The sequence below is a fragment of the Taudactylus pleione genome, unplaced genomic scaffold (genome assembly GCF_031769625.1).
Source record: "Taudactylus pleione unplaced genomic scaffold, aTauple2 ptg000048l, whole genome shotgun sequence".
Taxonomy (NCBI): domain Eukaryota; kingdom Metazoa; phylum Chordata; class Amphibia; order Anura; family Myobatrachidae; genus Taudactylus; species Taudactylus pleione.
The window spans coordinates 2,454,297-2,476,151 of record NW_028284450.1 but is presented as its reverse complement, the minus strand read 5'-3'; the positions used below and the strand labels follow the sequence as shown (position 1 = coordinate 2,476,151).

The following is a 21,855-nucleotide window of genomic DNA, read 5'->3' as shown; positions in this document are numbered from 1 at the left end:
ACCCGTTGGTAATGGAAAAGATGGGATTCTGTCCAGTGAGAGGAGGAGAAGCTGAAACTTCCGGGAGTGAAAACATCCATAAAGAAAGGCTCTGAATACCGTAACCATCTCCCTAAGGAGGAGACTGGAAACATGCACCCTGACATAAGGTGTCCCTGAGCCTACCCAGAATTGTAACGTCCCAGCAAGTACTAGGCTTAGTGGAGAAGTAGATGCGACTCCACCCCAACCTCCGGAAGCACTTGAAGTTGATGGTCCCGTGAATAACCCGGAGCCTAGACGAGAGTCCTGTGAAAGAATGAAAGAACTTCTAGGGGGAAGAGTCGCAGACGGAATATAAAATGAGTAATCTAAAGTAACTAGAGTAAACCATATATCTAGATTAATTGCAAGTAATACACTATCTGCTAATGAAAGCAATTGTCTTAATTCCACAACCGCCTTCAGCAGATTACAATAACAGACCACAGCAACATATAGCCCCCAGATAGAGGGCGTGTTTTTTGATATTGATCTGAAAAGAACAGATACCACATTTGATCTTAGCCAAAAGGCAGAGAAACGATCACCTGCAGCAGAGTGTGTGTGTATATATATATATATTCCTGTATTTCCACCAAAGGAAGGAGGCACTCGCCACTTCAAATATTGTTTAAAAAATTCTTTATTCATGGGCTTTAGACTTGATTGGATGCATCAAAATCTGGTCAGCGTTTCGGTTCCACATTGAACCTTTTTCAAGACCTCATCCAATAATAATCTAATGCTAAGTGCACCGCCTTTTACTTTTATATAATAACCTGGCTACCCCGCTACTCAGGGAGCCAGGATCTACTTACAGAGCTGCTCATGCTGCCGGTGGCGGTGTGACTGATGGGGGCCGCTATGCGCGCTGCACGCAGCGGCATGTGGAACCCCCTGTTATTGACAGTGGTTTCAGCAGTCGGGGACCCCAGGCGAAGTGCATGCACTTGCGAGTGGGTCCCCCCGGCAGCTCCATCGGTGCAGACAGGCAGTGCAGTTACTGCCTGTCTGTCCTCAATGTAATTTCTTAGTTCAGCGCAGCAGCGCTCTTACAATTAAAAATCCCTGAGGAGAGTGTGTCTATACATCCAGCTCCACTCGGGCACAAACTTAGACTGAGGCTTGGAGGGGGGTATAGAGGGGAGGAGCTAGTCACACTTCTTAAAATTTAAAGTGCCCAGCTCCACTTAGCACCGTCTATACCCCACTGTCTTTAGCCTCCAGTGTCCCCTAGTGGATGAAGGAGAAAAAGTAGTTACTCATTTAAAACTATTTCGTCCTCAGATTGTTTTTTTTTCATAGAAAGGCTAGGGGGGTGGCTATCTTGTTTCATAAAGATTGAGCCTAATAGCTGCTATCTGCTCCTTGATGTAAAATTTTGGGGCTCCCACTATACCTTGGTAAATATCTATGCCTCTAATATTGCCACTTCTGATTTCATATGCGACCTCTCACCTTCTAAAACAACGGACAAACTTTCCCCTTATTGTAGGTGGAGATTTCAATTCGTGGATGATCCTCTTCTTGATAAGCAACCTCCCTCTAGACTTCCCCACCCTTCATCATGGAGACATATTCAGTCCCTCAAATCCACTCTCCAGCTCACTGATATCTGATGCCTCCTTAATCCCACAAAAACATTTACCTTTCTCTCTGGAGTACTCCACTCTTGGTCCCGAATTGACACAATTCAGCGACTCCTTAGTAGCTTTAGTTCACCACACAGATATACACACCATCTTAATTTCAGATCATGCCCCGGTTTCACTATCTCTCACTCACTCCATACAGGCAGGTGGCTCACGTCTATAGCTCTTCCCAAGTTATCTTTATCAATCCACTGAATACAGGGACTTTCTCACTGCACACTGGGCAAACTATTTAGATGACAACCTGGAAAGCTGGGAAAGACCTACAATATTATGGGGATCATCCAAAACAGTTGTTCGGGGGTCATATTATTGACTTTGTATCTAGAAAAAACAAAAAATCTGCTAAACAATATAACCTCTTAAACACTGCCTTATTTCAAGCATCTGATGAGTCCTTGCTTCATTACACACAGGCCAAACAACTTTTAAATGATTTTCTTTATCCCAGGCTAAAAAGAGACCTGGTGTTCTCTAAATTTCATTATTTTCGCTAGGCTAACAAAACTGGTCAACTATTGGCGACCATGGCTAAATCAGGTAAACCTCGTAGATTCATTACAGAAATTAGACATCCCCGGGCCATACTATTTTGCTTCCCAAACCCCATCGAGACCCCTATTTACTTGATTTCTAAGGTCCCATAACTCTACTCAACACAGACATTAAATTGTTAGCCAAAATTATATCTGATAGGCTCCACCTCATTCTTCGCCAGATTTTTACTACTCATCAACTGGGTTTTGTGCGTGATCGTCACTCTGTAAAGGGAGCGAGAGCCGCTATCGTCGCCGTGGTTGCTTCCATTCAGGATACACATACTCCTCAAAACACTCTAATCAGTCTAGACACCACCAAAGCATTTGACACTGTCTTATGGCCACATCTGTGTTCTATTCTCTCTCATCGAAATTTTCATCCCATTTTTATAGAGCTTATTCGATATCTTTATATGTCCCCGTCCACCTCCTTGCTACTTAATGGTTATTGAGGTGAACCTCTACTTATGTCCTGTGGCACCCATCAGGGATATCTGCTTTCCCCACTCCTAGTCAATATAGATACTGATCCCCTCCTACTTATATTAGAAAAAGATGCCCATTTTAGAGGTTTCACCATTGGTTCTAAAGAAATGAAACTAACTGCGTTTGCGGTTGATAATTTTATTATATGCAGTCAGGTGCATAAATATTAGGACATTGACAGAATTTTCATATTTTGGCCTCTATTCACCACCACAATGGCTTTGAAATGAAACAAACAAGATGTGCTTTAACTGCAGACTTTCAGATTTAATTTGAGGCTAATTACATCCAAATCAGGTGAACGGTGTAGGAATTACAACGGTTTCTATATGTGCCTACCACTTTTTAAGGGGCCAAAAGTAATGGGACTATCAACGCAAAAGCTATTTCATGGACAGGTGTGGGCTATTCCCTCGTTATTTCATTATCAATTAAGCAGGTAAAAGGTCTGGAGTTGATTCTAGGTGTGACATTTGCATTTGGAATCAGTTGCTGTCGACTATCAATATGAGATCCAAAGAGCTGTCACTATCAGTGAAGCAAGCCATCATTAGACTGAAAAATCAAAACAAACCCATCAGAGAGATAGCAAAAACATTAGGTGTGGCCAAATCAACTGTTTGGAACATTCTTAAAAAGAAAGAACGCATCGGAGAGCTCAGCAACACCAAAAGACCCGGAAGACCAGGGAAAACAACTGTGGTGGATGACAGAATCATTATTTCCCTGGTGAAGAAAAACCCCTTCAAAACAGTTGGCCAAATCAAGAACACTCTCCAGGAGGTAGATGTATATGTGTCAAAGTCAACAATCAAGAGAAGACTTCACAAGACTGAATATAGAGTGTTCACCACAAGATGTAAACCATTGGTGAGCCACAAAAACAGGAAGACCAGATTAGAGTTTGCCAAACAACATCTAAAAAAGCCATTACAGCTCTGGAACAACATCCTAAGGACAGATGAGACAAAGATCAACTGTCCATAGGACCTGACTGTAGCTCTAATCCTTCCGACTCCCTAGTATATTTAACTGAAAAATTGTGTTTGTTTGGGGGAGGTGTCTGACTTTGCAGTCAACTGGACTAAGTCAACAGCACTCAATTTGGGTCGTAACGTTCCTAGATCTGTAGGACCAGATAGCATTTCGCTGTCCTGGCACTCAGATCACATTAGGGGTAAAAATTCCATGGAACCCAGAACTTACACACCAATTGCGTGTCCCTCTCTCTTATATTGGCTGGGCAAATCTCTTTAAAATGATAACATTTCCTCGCCTTGCATAACCGATAAAGGTCTTGCCATTGTCACTTACCCCTAAAGATATTACGCATTCACTTTCTTTTTCAACATTTTATTTGGCAAGGAAAAAGACCACGCATTGGTTTATTAAAATTGCAACAACCCAATTCGAAATTTCCAAATGTACAGTGGTACTCCCTAGCGGCGAATTTACGCTACCTCAAAGATTGGCTACATGGCCAAGAAACCCATGCCAATACGTCCCTGGAAAGGGAATTTCTGAAGGGGGAGAGCTGTTGTCATTCTTACATCTTCATGACCAGGAGATTCCAACTCATATGAGAAAGAACCCGTTGCTCTGGGCCCCCAGGAGATTGTGGCACACTCTGCGACATAAGCATAATTTAAATGCGCATAAATCACTTTATCTTCCTTTCATATCCAATCTTGAATTTCAAGATGGCTCTGCTAGACACCCTTTCAACATTTGGAGGGTTGGAGGGGTAAATAATATTAGATGTTTGGTGGACATATCGGCGAGGCGGCCTCTCACGTTCCGGGCGGTAACTGAGAAGTTCCCCGTATTAACTGCATATCCTGTGGCCTTTCTTCTAGCGCGTCATTTTTCTCAAGCTGACTGGTCGAATCCCTTAGATACTTTTCTTCTGCAAACGCCTCCAAGGAGAAAAGCGATCTCAATAGCCTATAGACATTTTCAACATAATCTAGATTATTCTACTTCTAAGGGGGGACGAGGCTTGGATCTCACAACTCCGAGGCGTGCAAACAACAGATTTATTAAAAGCCCACTCTAGGTCATGTCAAATGCTCTCCTCTACCATGTATACAGAGAGGTTTCTTAATATATTACACAGATCCTATCTGTCCCGACATAGAAGATTTCTAATTGGGCTTTCAACATCTCATTCATGTTTCAAGTGTGGCCAATCTCAGGCTGATCAATTCCATTGTCTATGGTCATGCCCGATGATTCACAGATTTTGGTTACAAATACTGAATTATTCCCGAAAGCACTTGTTTAATAACATGTCACTAACCCCCGATTGGGCTTTGTTTGGCATCCTCCCCAGAAGGCTTAAAATTACAAAAGGTGACAGACGACTATTCTACAGGTGTGGATACATCCTGAGCGTCCCACCTTACCTCTGTTTAAAACAAAATAATTGTATTTATTTTGTTTGGCTTGAGTGGAGGTGGTGAGGGAGAAAAAAGCAAAAAACTGAAAAAAATTGAGATGTGGGAAAGTTTTACTGCAAGCCTTTCTACAGACATTCAAAACCAAATTCGAAACTCCCTATGCAATACTTCCTGGTATCTTCTACGAATGATTGAGGGTGACCCTCCAGTCACAATCACGATGTGACCATTGGCTGGAGAGGGGTTTGCGGGCGACCATTATTTTACTTTAATATTCATTTATTTGTTCAATTAAATGTTTCATTTAATTTTTTTGATGCAAGTTTAATATTTGTGTGTTTTACCATTTAAATGGATCTATTTATTGTAGGAGTTTCTTTTAATTTGATGGCACAATATATATTTGTTAGTGCTATCTGTACAAATATCTGGCCTTGCATAGCTTTATATGCTGGGTCCGCCTGTTTGTGAACATGTATATGTATATTTGTTTTATGTTCAGTACATTGCTTCAATAAAAATATATTAAAAAAAAAAAAAAAAAATAGTATATAAAAGTATTTCTCTCTCTAGAGATAGACTAGCACCCGCCCTGGCTTCGCACTGGAGCAATTTTGAATTTACAGCGATAGCCTTTTTTTAACCGAGGTCTTATAAGATTGCCTTGTTGACGACATTAGTCGTTTTTCCTCCTGACGTCAAGAGAAAGAAACTCCGCTTACAGATGTGCCCTTATACATCTTTGCTGCATTTGCGCTAAAAAGCCCCTCTTGGCACAGCAGGAACTTTTGCTGGCGCCGGGCGTCTTTTTTGCCAAAAATGCTTCTAAGTCGCAATGCGATGCAACAAGAACGTACCAGCAGACTGTGCTGATTAATGTAATATACGACACATATCTGTGTACACCAGAGTCTGTATATGAACCCTAACCATACAAGTGAGAAGAGAGGTCAGGGAAGGAAAGGTAGATCTGAGTCAGTATAGAGAGGATATTGGAGACCAAAAGAGCTGTGAGCTCACCTAAAGAGGACGTATAGAGCGGGAATAGGAGAGGTCCAAGAACAGAGTCTTGGGGGACACCTACTGTCAGTGGAAAAACTGCAACTTCGAATATATAAATGGATCGAACAGTCCCCAAAGCAAGGTTTTGGCCAAAATTGCAGAACTTCACCACAATATGCGACTGTGCAAGTTACCATTTATTACTGTACACAATATTTGCTACTTAACAAAGATACTGGTGGAGAAGTGCAGTTTCCCGATCAAGATAGACTTGAATTCTACTAATAAGGTCTGATGATGTGAAGATTATCTATTGGTCCAGGCTCTGATTGGGGGATTTTACATTGCTGCTCTGCGACTAAAGAAAAATTGTACACTGCCAAATCAGGAACGTTTTTATTGTACAGGTTTTACATTTATTCAAAATTAATTTTACATAATGGTCTTGGCAGTATAAACATGATAACTTCCACATTTAACAGATCAAAATGTTTTTGCTTGTCATAACAAAGCCACTCTTTGCTCACGAACAATACAACTGATGACTGGTATATACTGTACTTACTGGCAAGTTGTGGGCTTAATAATGAAGAAAAAGTGAGGCATATCATGTGACTACAGAATGTTTGGCAAATATCCTATTGTAAAAAGATAATGGTCAGCTGAGTATACTGAACTTTCCCACTAATCCTATAATACACTTTCACAATATGCTGGCTGTATTGAATACAAAAATGTATCCACTTTCCCATTATCGCCAGCATATAATATAATATAATAGCGTTCCCGCTAGGCTGTTTTAGCAGGGCGCGTCGCCCTGCCCTCCTTCTGGAGGGCAAAAAGCATCCTGCCCTCCAGAAGGAGGGCAAAAAGCGCCCTGCCCTCACAGCCTGCGGGTGCAGTCTTCACCCGCAGGACGCAGTGTCCCGCGGGTGGAGAAATGTGCGGTGACCCGGTCACCGCCGGAGAATAGACGCCGGGTGCATGCGCCCAGCATCTATTCTCACTGCCTGCAGCGTTTGGGGGCTGCCCGGCGTGTCCGTAAGTGCCGGGCACGCCCCCAAGTATGACGAAAAGGGGATGCGTCTTATAGACATGCCCCCTTTTCATGGCCACGCCCCTTTTTCGGACACGCGCGCACAAAGTTGCCCTCCCTAGCTCAAGCACCCTGCCTGCCGCCGGAGCTAGAGTGAACACTAATATATATATATATATATATATATATATATATATATATAAGATCCACTGGCAGGGACTGATGTGAACGATTAAACAATGTTTGTAAAACGTAATCAACATAATATGTGAATATTTAAAACCAATTCTTCTTACCTGCTCGTGTTGCTGGCTGAATGTTAATTAGTGGTTGCTGTTTTGGAAGTAGTGTGGTAAGTGGCTGAAATATAATGGTTTTAGTGGCAATTCCTGTGGATGAGTTGATGTCTGCAGATGAAGGAATCAGGATGGCTTTTGGCTGTATTGATGGCTTAGGCACCACTGGAGTAAGTTTCCTCTGTCTTGCGGATGCTTTACCTGCAAATACACAATAATGGGCACGCAATACAATACAATATAAATGAAGACATAATTACTATTCAACATGGGAAAATGTCCAAACAAAAAATATTACTGTAATGAAGAGACTACAAAACTATGTTGAATACGTTTCTAACCCATTTTTATGAAAATAAGCAGGCATTGCCGTGTAATCAAAGATTACACACCAATGCATGCATGTTTTCATAATATGTATTACTAGGAATGTATTTTTTTTTTTTTTTTTTTAAACTGGACGTTTAAACAGTGTCAAAAGATACCTAGATTACGCAGATATCTGTGTGTGTATTTCATGATCACAAAAGAGAGTCTCTGTTCAGAATGTGTAAAAATACTACCAAGCCATAGTTTTGGAACAATTTGCTGCTTGGACTACTAATACCCCCAGAACAAATAGAATAGCATATAAACTGCATTATTAGAGCATTCTGTTTAAATCCTTTATCACACCCTAATGAAGTTCCTGCAACAAAACACGTACGGTTGCCTCCCACGTTGTGCCACTGGACTTTCTTTGTCTCTGTATGGCGCATTGGAATCCTTTCTGAAGCAGATTCAAAATAGTATTGTATTAATGAGCTTTTGCTATACCGTGACTAAATGATCCTTGGATGAGCCAGCACTGCTAATAAGCTTTTGCTTATTTTAACAATGAGAACATATTTCAATTTGAACGAACTGTCCAATAAATAATAAGAGATATGGTAAGACCTTACCTTTGCTATCTCTATTTCTACGAAGTCCATAGGGATCCACAGGAGACCTTGGGGTATAGGTTGATGACGCAGTCGTCGGGCACGTCAATAGTTAAATCTGTGCTCCCAGGATGCACCGGGCCCCTCTCCTATACCCCGCCCCCAGGCCAAGGCACCTCAGTTACGTAAGAAGCCAATGGCCAGAGGAGGAGAAGAGAGAAGAAAGAAATTCTGGAACACACAAGTATCACATTCTCACATTCAGAAGGAGACGGAAAAACCGGTGACCAGAACACAGCCCATCTGCAGCACAGGTGCGACAGGGTGGGAGTCCTGTGGATCCCTATGGACTTCGTAGAAATAGAGATAACAAAAGGTAAGGACTTAACATATCTTATTTTCAGGGTATAGGGCTCCACAGGAGACCTTGGGGATGTCCCAAAGCAGTCTCCTTAAGGGTTGAGATGCTCCTGTGCAGAAAGGAGAATCCGCCACCCGAAGGAAGCATCCTGAGAGGCAAAGGTATCAAATGCATAATACCTTAAAAAGGTATGGACAGAAGACCATTTGGCCGCCTTGCACAGCTGAACAGCCGAGGCGCCACGGCGAGCTGCCCACGAAGGACCCACAGACCCTAGTTGAATGAGCCTTAACAGAGGACGGAACAGGAAGGCCCTCATGAATGTAAGCCTCTGAAATTGCCAAGCGAATCCAGCCTGCCAAAGTCTGCTTAGTGGCAGGCCATCCCTTCTTACGGAAACCATAAAGGACAAACAACGAGTCCGACTTCCGAAATGAATTGGTACAGTCAACATAAGTCCTTAGAGCACGTACCGCATCCAAGGAGGCCTCACCAGCTGAGAGGTCTGGGGAATTAAAGGCCGACACTATAATTTCCTCATTAGTGTGGAAACTAGATACCACCTTAGGTAGAATATCTGGGAGAGTCCGAAGCACCGCTCTGTCCGTATGAAAAATCAAAAAGGGAGGGCGACAAGACAGAGGCCCCAAATCTGACACCCTTCTGGTCTTAGCTGTAAGCCATTTTAAATCCACTGAGCCCAGTGGTTCAAATTGGGGTCCTTGGAGAGCCCTAAGGACCACAGCCAAAGCCCAAGGAGCCACAGGTGGGACAAAGGGAGGCTGGATGCGAAGCACACCTTCCATAAAAGGTGTGTACATCAGGAAGAGTAGCAATCCTACGCTGAAACAATACTGACAGGGCAGAAACCTGCACCTTCAGAGAAGCAAGGCGAAGACTGTGATCTAAGCCTGTCTGTAGGAAAGCCAAAACAATGGATATTCCAAATACCTGAGGATCATAACCTCTGGGGTGACACCCTTCAAAGAAGGCGTGCCACACTCTGATAAATTCTCGCAGAAGCAGGCTTGCGAGCTCCGAGCATGGTGTTAACCACCGAGCTGGAAAAACCCCATGATCTTAAGAGGGCAGTCTCAAGAGCCACGCTGTCAAAGACAGACGACTCAGGTTCGGGTAATGGCAAGGACCTTGGGACAACAGGTCCGGACGTTGAAGCAACAACATCGGAGTGGGAGATTGCCCTCAGCCCAAGTCAGGATGCGAGACACTTCCATTAGTGCTGTCTGACTTAGAGTTCCTCCTTGGCGGTTTACGTAGGCCACTGTGGTGGCGTTGTCTGACTGGACTTGCACAGGTTTTCCGTGAAGCATGAGCCTTGTTTGCTAAAGAACTCTTAGAACCGCCCTGAGTTCCAATATGTTTATTGGAAGAACGGACTCCTCTATTGTCCACCTTCCCTGGAAGAAGTGTGTACCTGTCACTGCACCCCAACCCCGGGGACAGGCGTCCGTCGTCAGGAGGACCCACTCCTGAATCCAAAAGGGGCGGCCTTTGGTAAAGTGACTTGAGTGAAGCCACCAAGTGAAAGACAGACGCACCTCCAGAGACAGTACCAATGTCTGGGTTCGTATCCGGCGTGGAGATCCGTCCCACCTGGAAAGGATCAGAGTCTGTGGAGGCCGGGAATGAAACTGGCCATACTCCACCATGTTGAATGTCGACACCATGTAGCCCAGTAACTGCATTGCCGAGTGAATTGACACCCGGGCGACTGTGCAGGCAGCTGCGAATCAGCTGCTGCAGGGTGGATATTTTGTCCCTGGTTAAGAAAATGCTCTGTTGTTGAGAATCCAACAATGCCCCAAGATGAAGCATCTTCTGAGAGGGCGTCAGAGAGGACTTCTTCCAGTTGATCTACCACCTGTGGCTTTGTAACACTGATTGTCAGCTTGTAGATGCTGAAGAAGCAATTCTGGGGACCTGACTAACAGCAGCAGGTCGTCCAGGTAAGGCAACAGATGGACCCCCTGCAGCTGCAGTTGGGCCGCCATCACCGCCACAAGTTTGGTGAACACCCTGGGTGCCGTGGACAGCCCAAAAGGCAGGGCCAGAAACTGGAAGTGTTGTTGTAACGCTGCGAACATGAGGTACCTCTAGTGAGCCGAAGCTATCGGGACATGCAGGTATGCATCCTGAATGTCCAGAGACACCATAAAATCCCCAGGCTACATAGCCAGTATAATAGACTGCAGGGTTTCCATCTTGAACAGAGGCACTCTGAGAAACTTTTTTTTTTAGGGACTTGAGGTTTAGGATAGGCCTGTATGAACCATTTGGTTTCGGAACCAAAAAGAGTTTGGAATACCACCCCATTCCCTTCTGGGAAGTAGGTACTGGAACTATAACTCCCTCCAGGAGTATAGAACATATAACTTTCTGAAGTTCCAATGCCTTTTCCTGATCCATCTGAAGTCCCGTAGGGAAGAATTGATGAGGAGGTCTGCTGCGGAAGGAGAGGGCGTACCCTTGAGAGACCACTTCCCTTACCCAAGTGTCTGTGGTGGTGTGACATCAGCACTGGGCGAACTGAAGAAGTCGGCCTCCCACCTTGGGGTCCCCCAAGGAGAGGCCCGCCGCGTCAGGCTGAGGGTTTAGCATCGGGCTTGGCAGCTGGACGTCTGGTACTCCAAGCCTGCTTCTTGGACTCTGCATCCACTCTCCAAGATCGCAACCAAAGAGAGCGCCTGGCTGACACTGCAGCGGATGAAATGCAAGATATTAAGAGACTAACATCCAAAGCAGCCTCATTCACTAGCCTACCAGTTAGCCTACAAGTTCCATGGCCCTGGCCACCCAGCATATAGCCATAGCTGGCCTAGCGACTCCACTTTTCTGTCCAAAACATCCATTAATGGTGACATGGACAGCATAGGAAGGGTCGCACTTTTGACCAGGCGCGTAATATGAGAATCCACCTGAGGAGGAGTTTCCCATTTAGAGAAATACTTCTCCTCAAACGGATAAGTGGCCTCCAACCATTTTTGCGGCTGAAGTCTCCTGCTTGGAGTTTTCCAGGCTTCGTCCAAAATGTTCAACCAGCTGATTCGACAGAGGAAAAGCAGTCGCTGAACTTTTAACTTCCTTAAAGAAAGCATGTTTGGATTTGGCTGCTGGGGTATCCTCATCCCCAATATCCATGCCCACACGGACCGCACAAATGAGGCTGTGCACATACATTATAGACTTAAGCTTTGCCTCTTCTTGAGGGAGCTCTGAATCAGATAAGTCCTGAATTTCCCCATCATCATCTGTGAAACAGATGGCATAGCAACCTGCGGAGCGTACCCCAATTGTTGGGACACTGTAGGTGCAGCAAGCAGACCAATCAGGGTAGTTAACGCTTGTGCAAAACTAGCCCAGGGCGGCTCTTCCCCAGCAGGTAATCCTGCATTCCTGGCACACAGGGTACACCATCCTCCCACAATAATCTCCCCTTCCTTTGGTTCTGCAAAACACCTAGTGCAGGACTGCGTGAGGGGGATATCAGCCTGTCCAGAATCACTTCCAGACATAAAATCAAAGTATGGGTCACACTCCGCAGATCAATAAACACACTGAACTGTGAAGTAAACTAACAACCTGTCAGTATCTGTCACTGCTGGGGGTAGTGAGAATAGAGAGTACAGGGATAGTAAAATGGCTGACAGAGAGAGTGAAAATTAGTCATACAGCGCTAGCAGACACATACAATGCAAGAACACCACCTGCACTATTTTGCACCTTAATCAACTACTAGACCTACAGTCTAGTAGGAACAGTGATACATACACCGACCTACTGGTGGAGAGGTATGTAGAGGGACCCAAGCTCCACAGCTCCCGGTGAGACCAGCGTCTTATGGTCATAAAATGGGCGCCGGAGGACTCATAGGGGGCATGCCTGAGGGAGAAGAACTGCCTGCAACCGCCGGACCGCTGTGGAAAGGAGCGCAGTGCAGCGGGGGAGGGGCCGGCTGTGCCTTACAGGGAAGGGCCGCTCCCCTGGCGTGCTATTAACCCCTGGGATGCCACAACGTCCGCACGTTGTGGCCCCCTATCCCTGGTGGTCTAGTGGTAGCGCAGGCGCTGTGCCTGGTGCCACAAGCAGCCTCTTCTCAGGGGGTCCCTATCCATGGGAAGTAAAAACAGACTGAGGTCAGCGGGCACCCACCGCGGACGCCCGCTGCTTACCTGAACGTCCCCCGTGTAGTCCAGCCACAGTCCTGGGCGTCTGGGGGTCTTTGCTAGCCAAAACCCCCAGACACCCACCGCGATGCCAGCGTCTCGGCGCTGGCAGGATGGACAGCCCCTGCTGACCACTCTGCAGGAAAACTATTTTCTGGGGCTGATACACAGCCCCTCTTGAAGTGACACAAGCAAGAAAAGATCAAGCGCTCAATTCCCAATACAAGGACAATATATGGGTTAATAATAAGATCAATAGTAATGAATTCCTTAATCTACAGCTGCTGTCAAGATATAGGTGTAAGCTCTGAAACCTATATAAAAACAAAGGATGGGCAAATGATAGACAGCGCTATCAGATTAGGAATAATTTAATATAGTACATATAGTTTACACATCAAAATATAACACAATTAAAAAAAATAATATTTAAAACTCAAAAACCGGCGGGTTTATATAATATAATATATATATATATATTTTTTATTTTTATTTTTTTTAAACCGGACGGTTTTAGATTTTCAAAATATTATTTTTTTTAATTGTGTTATATTTTGATGTGTATATTTTGATTTTTGAGAATATGAAATCTGTGCAATATTTAATTAATTTCATCTATATGTACAATATTAAATTATTCCTAATCTGATAGCGCTGTCTATCATTTGCCCATCCCTCTTGAAGTAACCCGATCTCCGGCCGGACACCTACGAAACTGAGGTGCCTTGGCCTGGGGGCGGGGTATAGGAGAGGGGCCCGATGCATCTTGGGAGCACAGATTTTACTATTGAGGTGCCGGCGACTGCGTCATCACCTATACCCCAAAGTCTCCTGTGGATCCCTATGGACCCTGCAGTAGAAAAGAGGATTTTTGGTCACCGTTGAATCCTTCTCTCTTAAGCAGGCTGGGGGACACTGGACCATCAGATTGTGGCACAAAACGTGTAATTTTAAATATAAGATCCTCCCCTCCGTAACTCCCCACAAGCCAGTTTACCTTCAAAAAAGCCTGGAAGGAAAAGCAGTCACCCAGTGAAACGGTTAGAACAGCAATATAAAACAGTAGGGAAAGACAAAAGAGACATGAAGATACGTATTGCCGATGTCTAGGGAGGCCAAAAGCCTGTTGGATTCTATGCTGTGGATAACTGGCCCAAGATTGGCTGGAAGAAATGATTTGGCTTCCAAACAAAGAACAAGTAGAAGTAAAAGCCTTCATTCCAGCGGTGGAACTGGAGCAACAACACACTCCGAATGGAGAAACTGGAAAGCCCGGACCAATGCAGACCGCTTCTCCGCATCTCGAGGAAGAGCAGTGGCAAAGAAACTCCGTTGTGGCGGACCACTGAGGTTGATGCACACTGGCGTCTAAAGACGACACCACAGAATTGTGACAGGCAACCGAACTGGGTGGAGAGGGACTCCGACAGGCTTCTTCAGATCCCTGACCCCCAAGTACCGGCTGGCATTAGAATATTTGGCCCCTAGGAGCCGAACCCCTGCTGGGGAAGAAGCAGACATTCACAGAATGAACTGGAGGGGACGCGCCACCCCGTTAGGTGGAGAGAAAAACTGGAAACCATGGACCCCGCTACTTTAAGAGCAACCACCGGAAGAAAGGTGCCTTGCTCCACGGAGCCTGGGGAATAAAAGTATCCAGGTCCAGCCCAAAGAGAACGCCCCTACCAAACGGAAGAGACCAAGGAACGGCCCCCCAAGCATGGAGCCTATGTGCTCCCTGAACTGAGATTCGTAGCTGAAAACCTGGAAGCCATCTGAGCAACATCTTGCCAGGCCGCACACACAGTCAGCTGCACCGCGAAGCTGTTCCACCAAGTCCAGTAGGGAAACAGTTGACGAATTACTCTGATGCCCAGCGACAAGTTAGCCAGCCCATGTCTCTAAAGCTCGAAACCCCTGATAGTGGACCCGAGACAACCTTTCAATAAGTAACTCACCGGATCCTTAAAGGACACAAGACCCAGAGCAGGTAGCTAAACGTGCTGCCACAGTGTCAAGCCTATGAGGCAATTCCCACTTGGATACATGATCCAGCGGAAGAGGATAAACGGAAGCAAAGTTCCAAGGGATAGCGAACGTCATATTTGGCGCTTTCCCGGCGTCCTCGAGGAGACCTGAAAAAAGCAACGACCTTCTTGTGCTGATGCAACGGACCCTCCCATTTAGGATTCCACGACCAAGCAGTCCCAAGAGTGGCACCCAGCAGCCAGGGATCTACTACACTGTGACTGGCAGAATACTCCAGTTCTCCATTCTGCAGAACCAGAACCAGAAGCAGGCCTCCTAATTTGCCACACTGAGCAACCAGGCGAAGCTGCAGCTCCAAACTGATCCTCTCGCTGAAGCGCCACCAGGAGATCGACCGACAAAGCCTGTGTCCCACACTAGCTCCGCCAGAATAGATGAAGCGCCCCCGGACGGCACATGACCAGGCTTCGTATGACGGCGCAAAGTGTCCCGGAGACCACCTGTTCACATGCTATGGCATAACCCCATGGCGAGTGGCCAACCTTTTAAAATCACATTGCCCCATGCCTTGTAGGGAATAGTGTTTAAACCGGAGTACCCGGAGGAAACTCACGCAAGCACAGAGAGGACATACAAACTCCACAGTCAGGGCCGTAGTGGGTACTGAACCCACAACCTCAGTGCTGTGAGGCAGGAATGCTAACCACTGCACCGCCTGAGCTGCCCCAACCACGGTTGTGTGACGTAAGCATGGCCAACAGCAAGCTCCAGAATCTACTCGCTGCACTGGCTGGCAGGGTGAAAGCAGTGCGTGACGGCGATGACCTGGGAAGGTGTAGGTACGTGCGGCTCAAGGACTCAACGCTATAGCGATGCCATGAGCCTTAACTAGTGCCTACTATTACTACAAAATGTACAGCAGGTCTAACACTTAAATGACAGGTGGTACAAGAACAAGTCACAATGTCACTGAGTTACATTAAACCAAGACACAGAAGAAATAGGTACTCAGCCTTCCAGCCACAGGGAGGAGGAGGAGCCTAGGTCGTGAAGAGTCCTGAGCCATCTCCCAGCCTGGATGAGATCCATTTCCAGCGTGCCACGCGGCCCCGAGCTGCACAAAGACTCCATCTTCGCCGGGGGGGAGTAACTCAGCTGCCTGAAGCTTCACCCCCCGCACCGTGGCCGCTCTTCCAACGCCAGTGACCAGCCACCCTCTACATGGGGAAGATACTGGCGGCTGTAGTCTGGACCAGAGTGCACTCCACTACCAGAAACTGCCGCACAGAGGAAGATGGCACCGCCATCGTAGACCACGCTGGCACCTTACACCCTCTAAAAGGGTGAGATGCCCTCAAGTCCCCGGAGTCCAGGAGGTCTCAGCAGAGACCTGAGCGCCACCGGGGAAGTGACCGCTGGTCAGCTCCCTCTCTCTGCCGTGGCTGCCAAAAGCAGTGTACAGCGCATAGACTAAATAAAATGAAAGTTTAAAAAAAAAAAAAAAACAGAAACCTACTGGGGCTGCACTGGCTTGTGGGGAGTTGCGGTGGGGAGGAGCTTATATTTAAAAAGTTACACAATCCCATGGTCCAGTGTTCCCCATCCTTGCTGCCAGAGAAATTAATTTTATGGAATCACAGCAGTTCTCCGATATTTCTTTTTACACCAGTTGATCATGTGATACAGATATGGAATAAAACACCATGAACATTCTAAATTAAGCTGTAATGAGATAGAGCAGGGATGGGGAACCTCAGGCCCGGGGGCCATACAAGGCCCTCAGAATCATTTGGTCTGGCCCTCGGAGCTTTTTTCTGCTAGCCTCAACTGGCACCCACCTAGAATGGCACCCACAGCCAGAATCTATGCAGTAGTGCCTCTTGGAGCATCCTTAGGATGCTTCAGATGGTCACACGGCTGCCCTTACAGCTCCCCGGATCATCCTCAGGATGCTCCGGGCATTGCTGTAATCACCGGCGATTGTGGCCCCGCCTTGTGTAAACTCATGCGGAGGGGGCGTGGGCTGCACCGGGCCTGCAAATAACGTAATATATATCAAAATGGCCATCAGCAGAAAAAAAGTTGACCACCCCTGAGATAGAGCATACATTGCACATATATTTGGCTTCATTAAAAGTCGTTTTAAGCTTATAACATACTATATTATGAGTGCTTTCCTATCCTTATTTTTTTCTAGGATTGATTATTAATCTGTTGCTAGTACAGATTGGAGGAGGAGCAGCTGTCACTTAGCACTTTATTATTTCCCTGGGCCTTAAAAGTCCTTTTGAATGGAGAGATAGTCACAGAACTACAACCCTACTCTTTGTTATTTTATATAAGCTATATACACAATCATTTTAGATTTCTAGATTTGCCTTGACTCATGGAGATAGGATTCTTAAAGGGGAAATGGATGAAAAAAGTAAATGGGACACACAACTTGGAATGGTTGCCTCTCACTCATGTAATATCTTAAGGTTAGCCATCATAAGATAATTGAAGAATTCTACATTCAAGAAGTACTCATGAATAAATAAAATAGCCTTTTCTTGAACATAGTGGGACATAAGGCAAGGGATGAGCTGCGCGCTTATCTTGAGGTTTTATAGTGGACATCTTAAGCAGACTAAAGTAATTCAATAGATCGCAGACCACGAATAAAGCGGTTTCACCCATAAAAGGAGGGTGCTATAGACAAAAAGTGAGTAATACAATGTATAAACAACATATTTAAAAAATAAAAAAAATGTGAATCTACTCCCTCCTCAACAAGGAGCTTGACTTATTATGGCCAGCAGGATTCTTGTCAAGTTTTATCAAGGTTTTCATAGAAGCTTACATGAATTAGGTGGATATACAGATGGTGACAGATCATGATATGGGAGAACTGATAGTTAATCCTTTGCTCTCATCAATAAAAGTTTGCTAATAGTTCCATTTTATGGAAGACAGAACATATATACAAGTAGTCACATTCAAGGATAACTATGTCTGCCTGGAGGAAAGAAAATCAATTCGCTAAATTGTGAATAACCAAGTTTACATTTATGGCGGAATAACATTTTAAGTCTGCATCGCTAGGTCTAGACTCGAGTAAGTCAGTTTCTCATTTCGTTTCCTGTTATATGGGAATCAGTGTGATTTACCGCTGGCCGCATGGCCCGACAGCGGAAGCCCGGCAGTGAAGATCCCGACAGGTGAGTATTTTTTCTATTTACTAACCTAAAGCCGTCCCCCACCCTAGCCGTCCCTTAGGGGTGCCTAACCCCCCCCAAGTGCCTAAACCTAACCCCCCCTTCCCCGCAGCCTAACCCTAAGTCTACCAGGGGGGTGCCTAACCATAGCCTCTTGGGGGGGTGCCTAACCCTAAGTCCCCCCCAGGAGCCCCTAACCTAACCTAACCTAACCCTACCCCCCCCCCCCCCCCCGCTCGGCTTACCTTCGATCGGTATGCCGGGTGTATGCATTAGGTCTAATGACAGGCGTCAGGATTTCGATGCCCGTCAGACACTTGCTGGGATTAGACGGTCGGCATTTAGACAGTCGGCATCCCGACTGCATACCGTTGTATGATCTATGTAACTCAGTTTAATTGGAAGTATTGACAAGGTGTGTATGTCTCAAAAATTATTTGTGGAGTCATTTTAATTTGTAATAGAATACCTACCACATGATTAGGTGTAAAAGAATAGAAAATAATAATGGGGAAAAAAAAAAAAAAAAAGATATAACCATATACACATTATTTATAAAAGTAATTCAGTGTGAAGTACAATTTAGCAACAGTACATACTTGTGGCATGATGTGTTTTTATAGGTTTTAATTCTGGTTGTTCTGGAGATCCAGGACTTCTTAAAGCTTCAGAGCATAGTGAGACTGGAGACATCTGATCGCTGGATGAAATGTCAACCTCCTCCTGTAGAAAGTGTGATGAAAACAAAACTTCAATTAGAATTCTCAAAACTAAAATAGAAAAGGTGTCCTCTTCCTTGTTTCTCAACCATGCCAAGTTACACCTGATGTTAATATTAATTGTACATACAAGGAAAGTCACAAGTATAGATTTTTTTTTACTTCTGTTACGAAACACAATTATAGAAGACCAGTGGCGTAACTAGGTTATTTGGAGCCCAGAGCGAGTTAAAAAAACGGAGCCCCCCCCCCCCCTAAGTATGTGCGTGCAACGAAAAAGTGGGCGAAGCCAAATGCCACAAGGGTCGTGACAACTGAAAAACGGAGGCATGTCAATATGATACCACCGTTTCTTGTCACTCTGGGAACATTCCTTTCCATTCCATATGCACCATAATGCCTCTAGTAGTAGTGCCCCTTATGCAAGCCCAGTAGCAATGCCCCTGCAGTAGTGCCCCATATACAGTGCCCCCAGTAGTGCACTTTTATTCAGTGCCCCCAGTAGTGGCCCCCCTATGCAGTGGTTCTTGTACTGTGCCCCCCTACGCAGTGACCATTATACAGTGCCCCCGTATACAGAGCCCCTTATACAGTGACCCAGTAGTGGTCCCCTCTATGCAGTGCCCCCTACATATATCACAAAGACACACATAAAAAACAAAACACAATACTTACCTGAATCCTAGCTCCGGGTCCTCCGTCCTCTCGCTCGGCACTATGGGAGAGACATCATTACGCATCTCCCTTCACCCACTGCGGGAGCTGGTAGGCGGAGCTCATTAGTGAGCTCCGGCCGTGGGTGCAGCAGCCAATGAGAGTCTGTCTGACTCCCATTGGCTACTAAAACAAACACACAGTACGAGTGCACAACCTGGCGCCGGCGTATTTTACTGTCTAGTGCGGTCCGCACTACACTAACTAAAACTACTGACCTGACCTGGATCGGCGCTGGTCCAACGGCGCCCATGACGTCGCGCCCCCTCCACCCCAAGGGCACGAGCTAAGGCTGACCCCCCCGAGTTACGCCACTGTAGAAGACATAAGTTTCAGCAACAAACTCTTATGAGTAAGGTTCCATTTTGCCATCACACACTTACTGAAGCACAAGTCAAAGTGCAGCAAAAATTTCAAGGTAGAACACTGTTCAAAAACAAAGAATACCATTAATCATGAATCAAGGTGAGAAATGTGGTTGTTCCTTACCAGCAAATATTGTGATGAAGATGCTGGTGAGTCAGACTGTACAGAAGAACTGGAAGATGAAGGCGAGAGTGGCTCCAGTTTTATGCCATCTCCTAGTAATAAATAACAGTTAATAAAAATTATATATTAGATCTATATAATAAGCAAGAAAGAGTGTGTGTATCTGTCCTTTATGCATGGCCAGAGTTTTGGACCTAGCTCCACCAAATTTGGCATGGTGGTGTAGTTTGACCAAGATTAGTTTTTTTTGCAGGGCCACACACTGTCACACAATGCCTAAAAATGGAGACACTAACATTACACAGGTTCCAGGGCTGGCTCCAGTGGAAATTGGCAGTCTGCCAAAAACCTGTGTGAAAGCTATACAAGTATCCTGTCAATCTCACAGGCTGAGCAAGTGTCATGCAAGTTCATACAGAGTTAGTCCTTTTAAAAGTGACCATATAGATTAGTGAGTGTTTGCATGCAAGGGCGTAACTAGAACTTTGTGGGCCACATAGCAATATCTTAAAATGCCGCCCCCCCACTCCCCCCGATAACAAAAATACATACTATTGCCCCCACACAGAGCCCATTCAGATTATGCCACACAGTAGTACCCCTTATACACATTATGCCATGTGGTATGGTAGTTGTGCCCCTTATACATTATGCCACACAGTAATGCCCCTTACACATTATACCACACAGATTATGCCACATAGCAGTAGTGCCTCATATAACACATTATTTTATATTAAATATTTATATATTTAATACAAAACATATATATATATATATATATACACATATACATATATATATATATATATATATATATATATATATACACACACACACACACATATAAATATACACATTGATTGCTTGGGGGCGATTCAATTCAGTGCAAGGTGAACAGTACCAGGAAGTTGGTCCCGGAACTATTCAATTCACTGCGCTGTTTAGTCCGTTAAGTTGGAAAATGACAATTCTCTCGACTTAACCTGGGTTTTTAGTCGTGAGAACCGGAATTCTAGAACTAAAGTGCCGGATGCGAGGCTCTTAGCTCAGCGTTTAGCCGGCAAACAGGCCAGCACTTTAGTTGGATTTCTGCTCGCACCCTCAGGAAGGTATGAAGGTAGTCGGCCAAACATTTAGTAAAAATAATTTAGTCAGCTGAATTGAAACATCGCGTTGAATTAATTCAGCCCCATGTAATGCATTCCTATTATTAATTAATCCTGCGGGAAAGTCACAAAAGCAATACAGGTTGAGTCTCCCATATACAAAATGCTTGGGACCAGGGGGTTTTTGGATATCGGAATATTCTGTATTTTGGAATATTTGTATACCATATTGAAATGTTTTAGGAATAGGGCCCAAATCAAACACAGAATGCATTTATGATTCATATACACCTTATACACACAGCCTAAAGGTAATTTTGTACAATATTTTCAATAATTTTGTGGCTCAAACAAAGTTTGTGTACATACATGAAATTCATTTATATGTCATATACACAAAGCCTATAGGTCATTTTATACTTTATTTTTAATAATTTTGTGTCTTAAACAAAGTATGTGTACATTGAACCATCAAAAATCAAAGTTTTCATTATCTCAGTCATGCTAAATATATTCCGTATTTCGGAATATTCCGTATTTCGGAATATTTGGATATGGGAGACTCAACCTGTAGTAAATTTGCCATTGCTTGTTCTTTAACACACAAGACCACAAGTGGTAAATGTAGCTTTAGTTATAGTTTGAATGTTCTAGATGAAGAGTGACAATGTGCATATAGTTGTTTGAACTGACTGTCTATATAGCATTGTAACTCAAATGCATTGAAATTAGTACTTTCCCT

The 21,855-nt window shown here is 44.8% G+C and overlaps 1 protein-coding gene and 1 pseudogene across 3 annotated transcripts in view; both read right to left on the bottom strand.

Annotated features, from left to right (window-relative positions):
* Positions 1-21,855, bottom strand: part of LOC148537613 (cyclic AMP-dependent transcription factor ATF-6 alpha-like) — a 94,905-nt gene that overhangs the window by 62,705 nt on the left and 10,345 nt on the right. For all 3 annotated transcript variants that reach the window (XM_088460545.1, XM_088460546.1, XM_088460548.1), the window contains exons 4-6: positions 20,005-20,096; positions 18,682-18,805; positions 7,432-7,632 (exon numbers count right to left, since the gene is read on the bottom strand). In XM_088460545.1, coding sequence (XP_088316671.1) covers positions 7,432-7,632; positions 18,682-18,805; positions 20,005-20,096 — 417 coding nt within the window. The remainder of the gene's footprint in view (positions 1-7,431; positions 7,633-18,681; positions 18,806-20,004; positions 20,097-21,855) is intronic.
* LOC148537614 (U2 spliceosomal RNA) lies at positions 355-566 on the bottom strand (annotated as a pseudogene).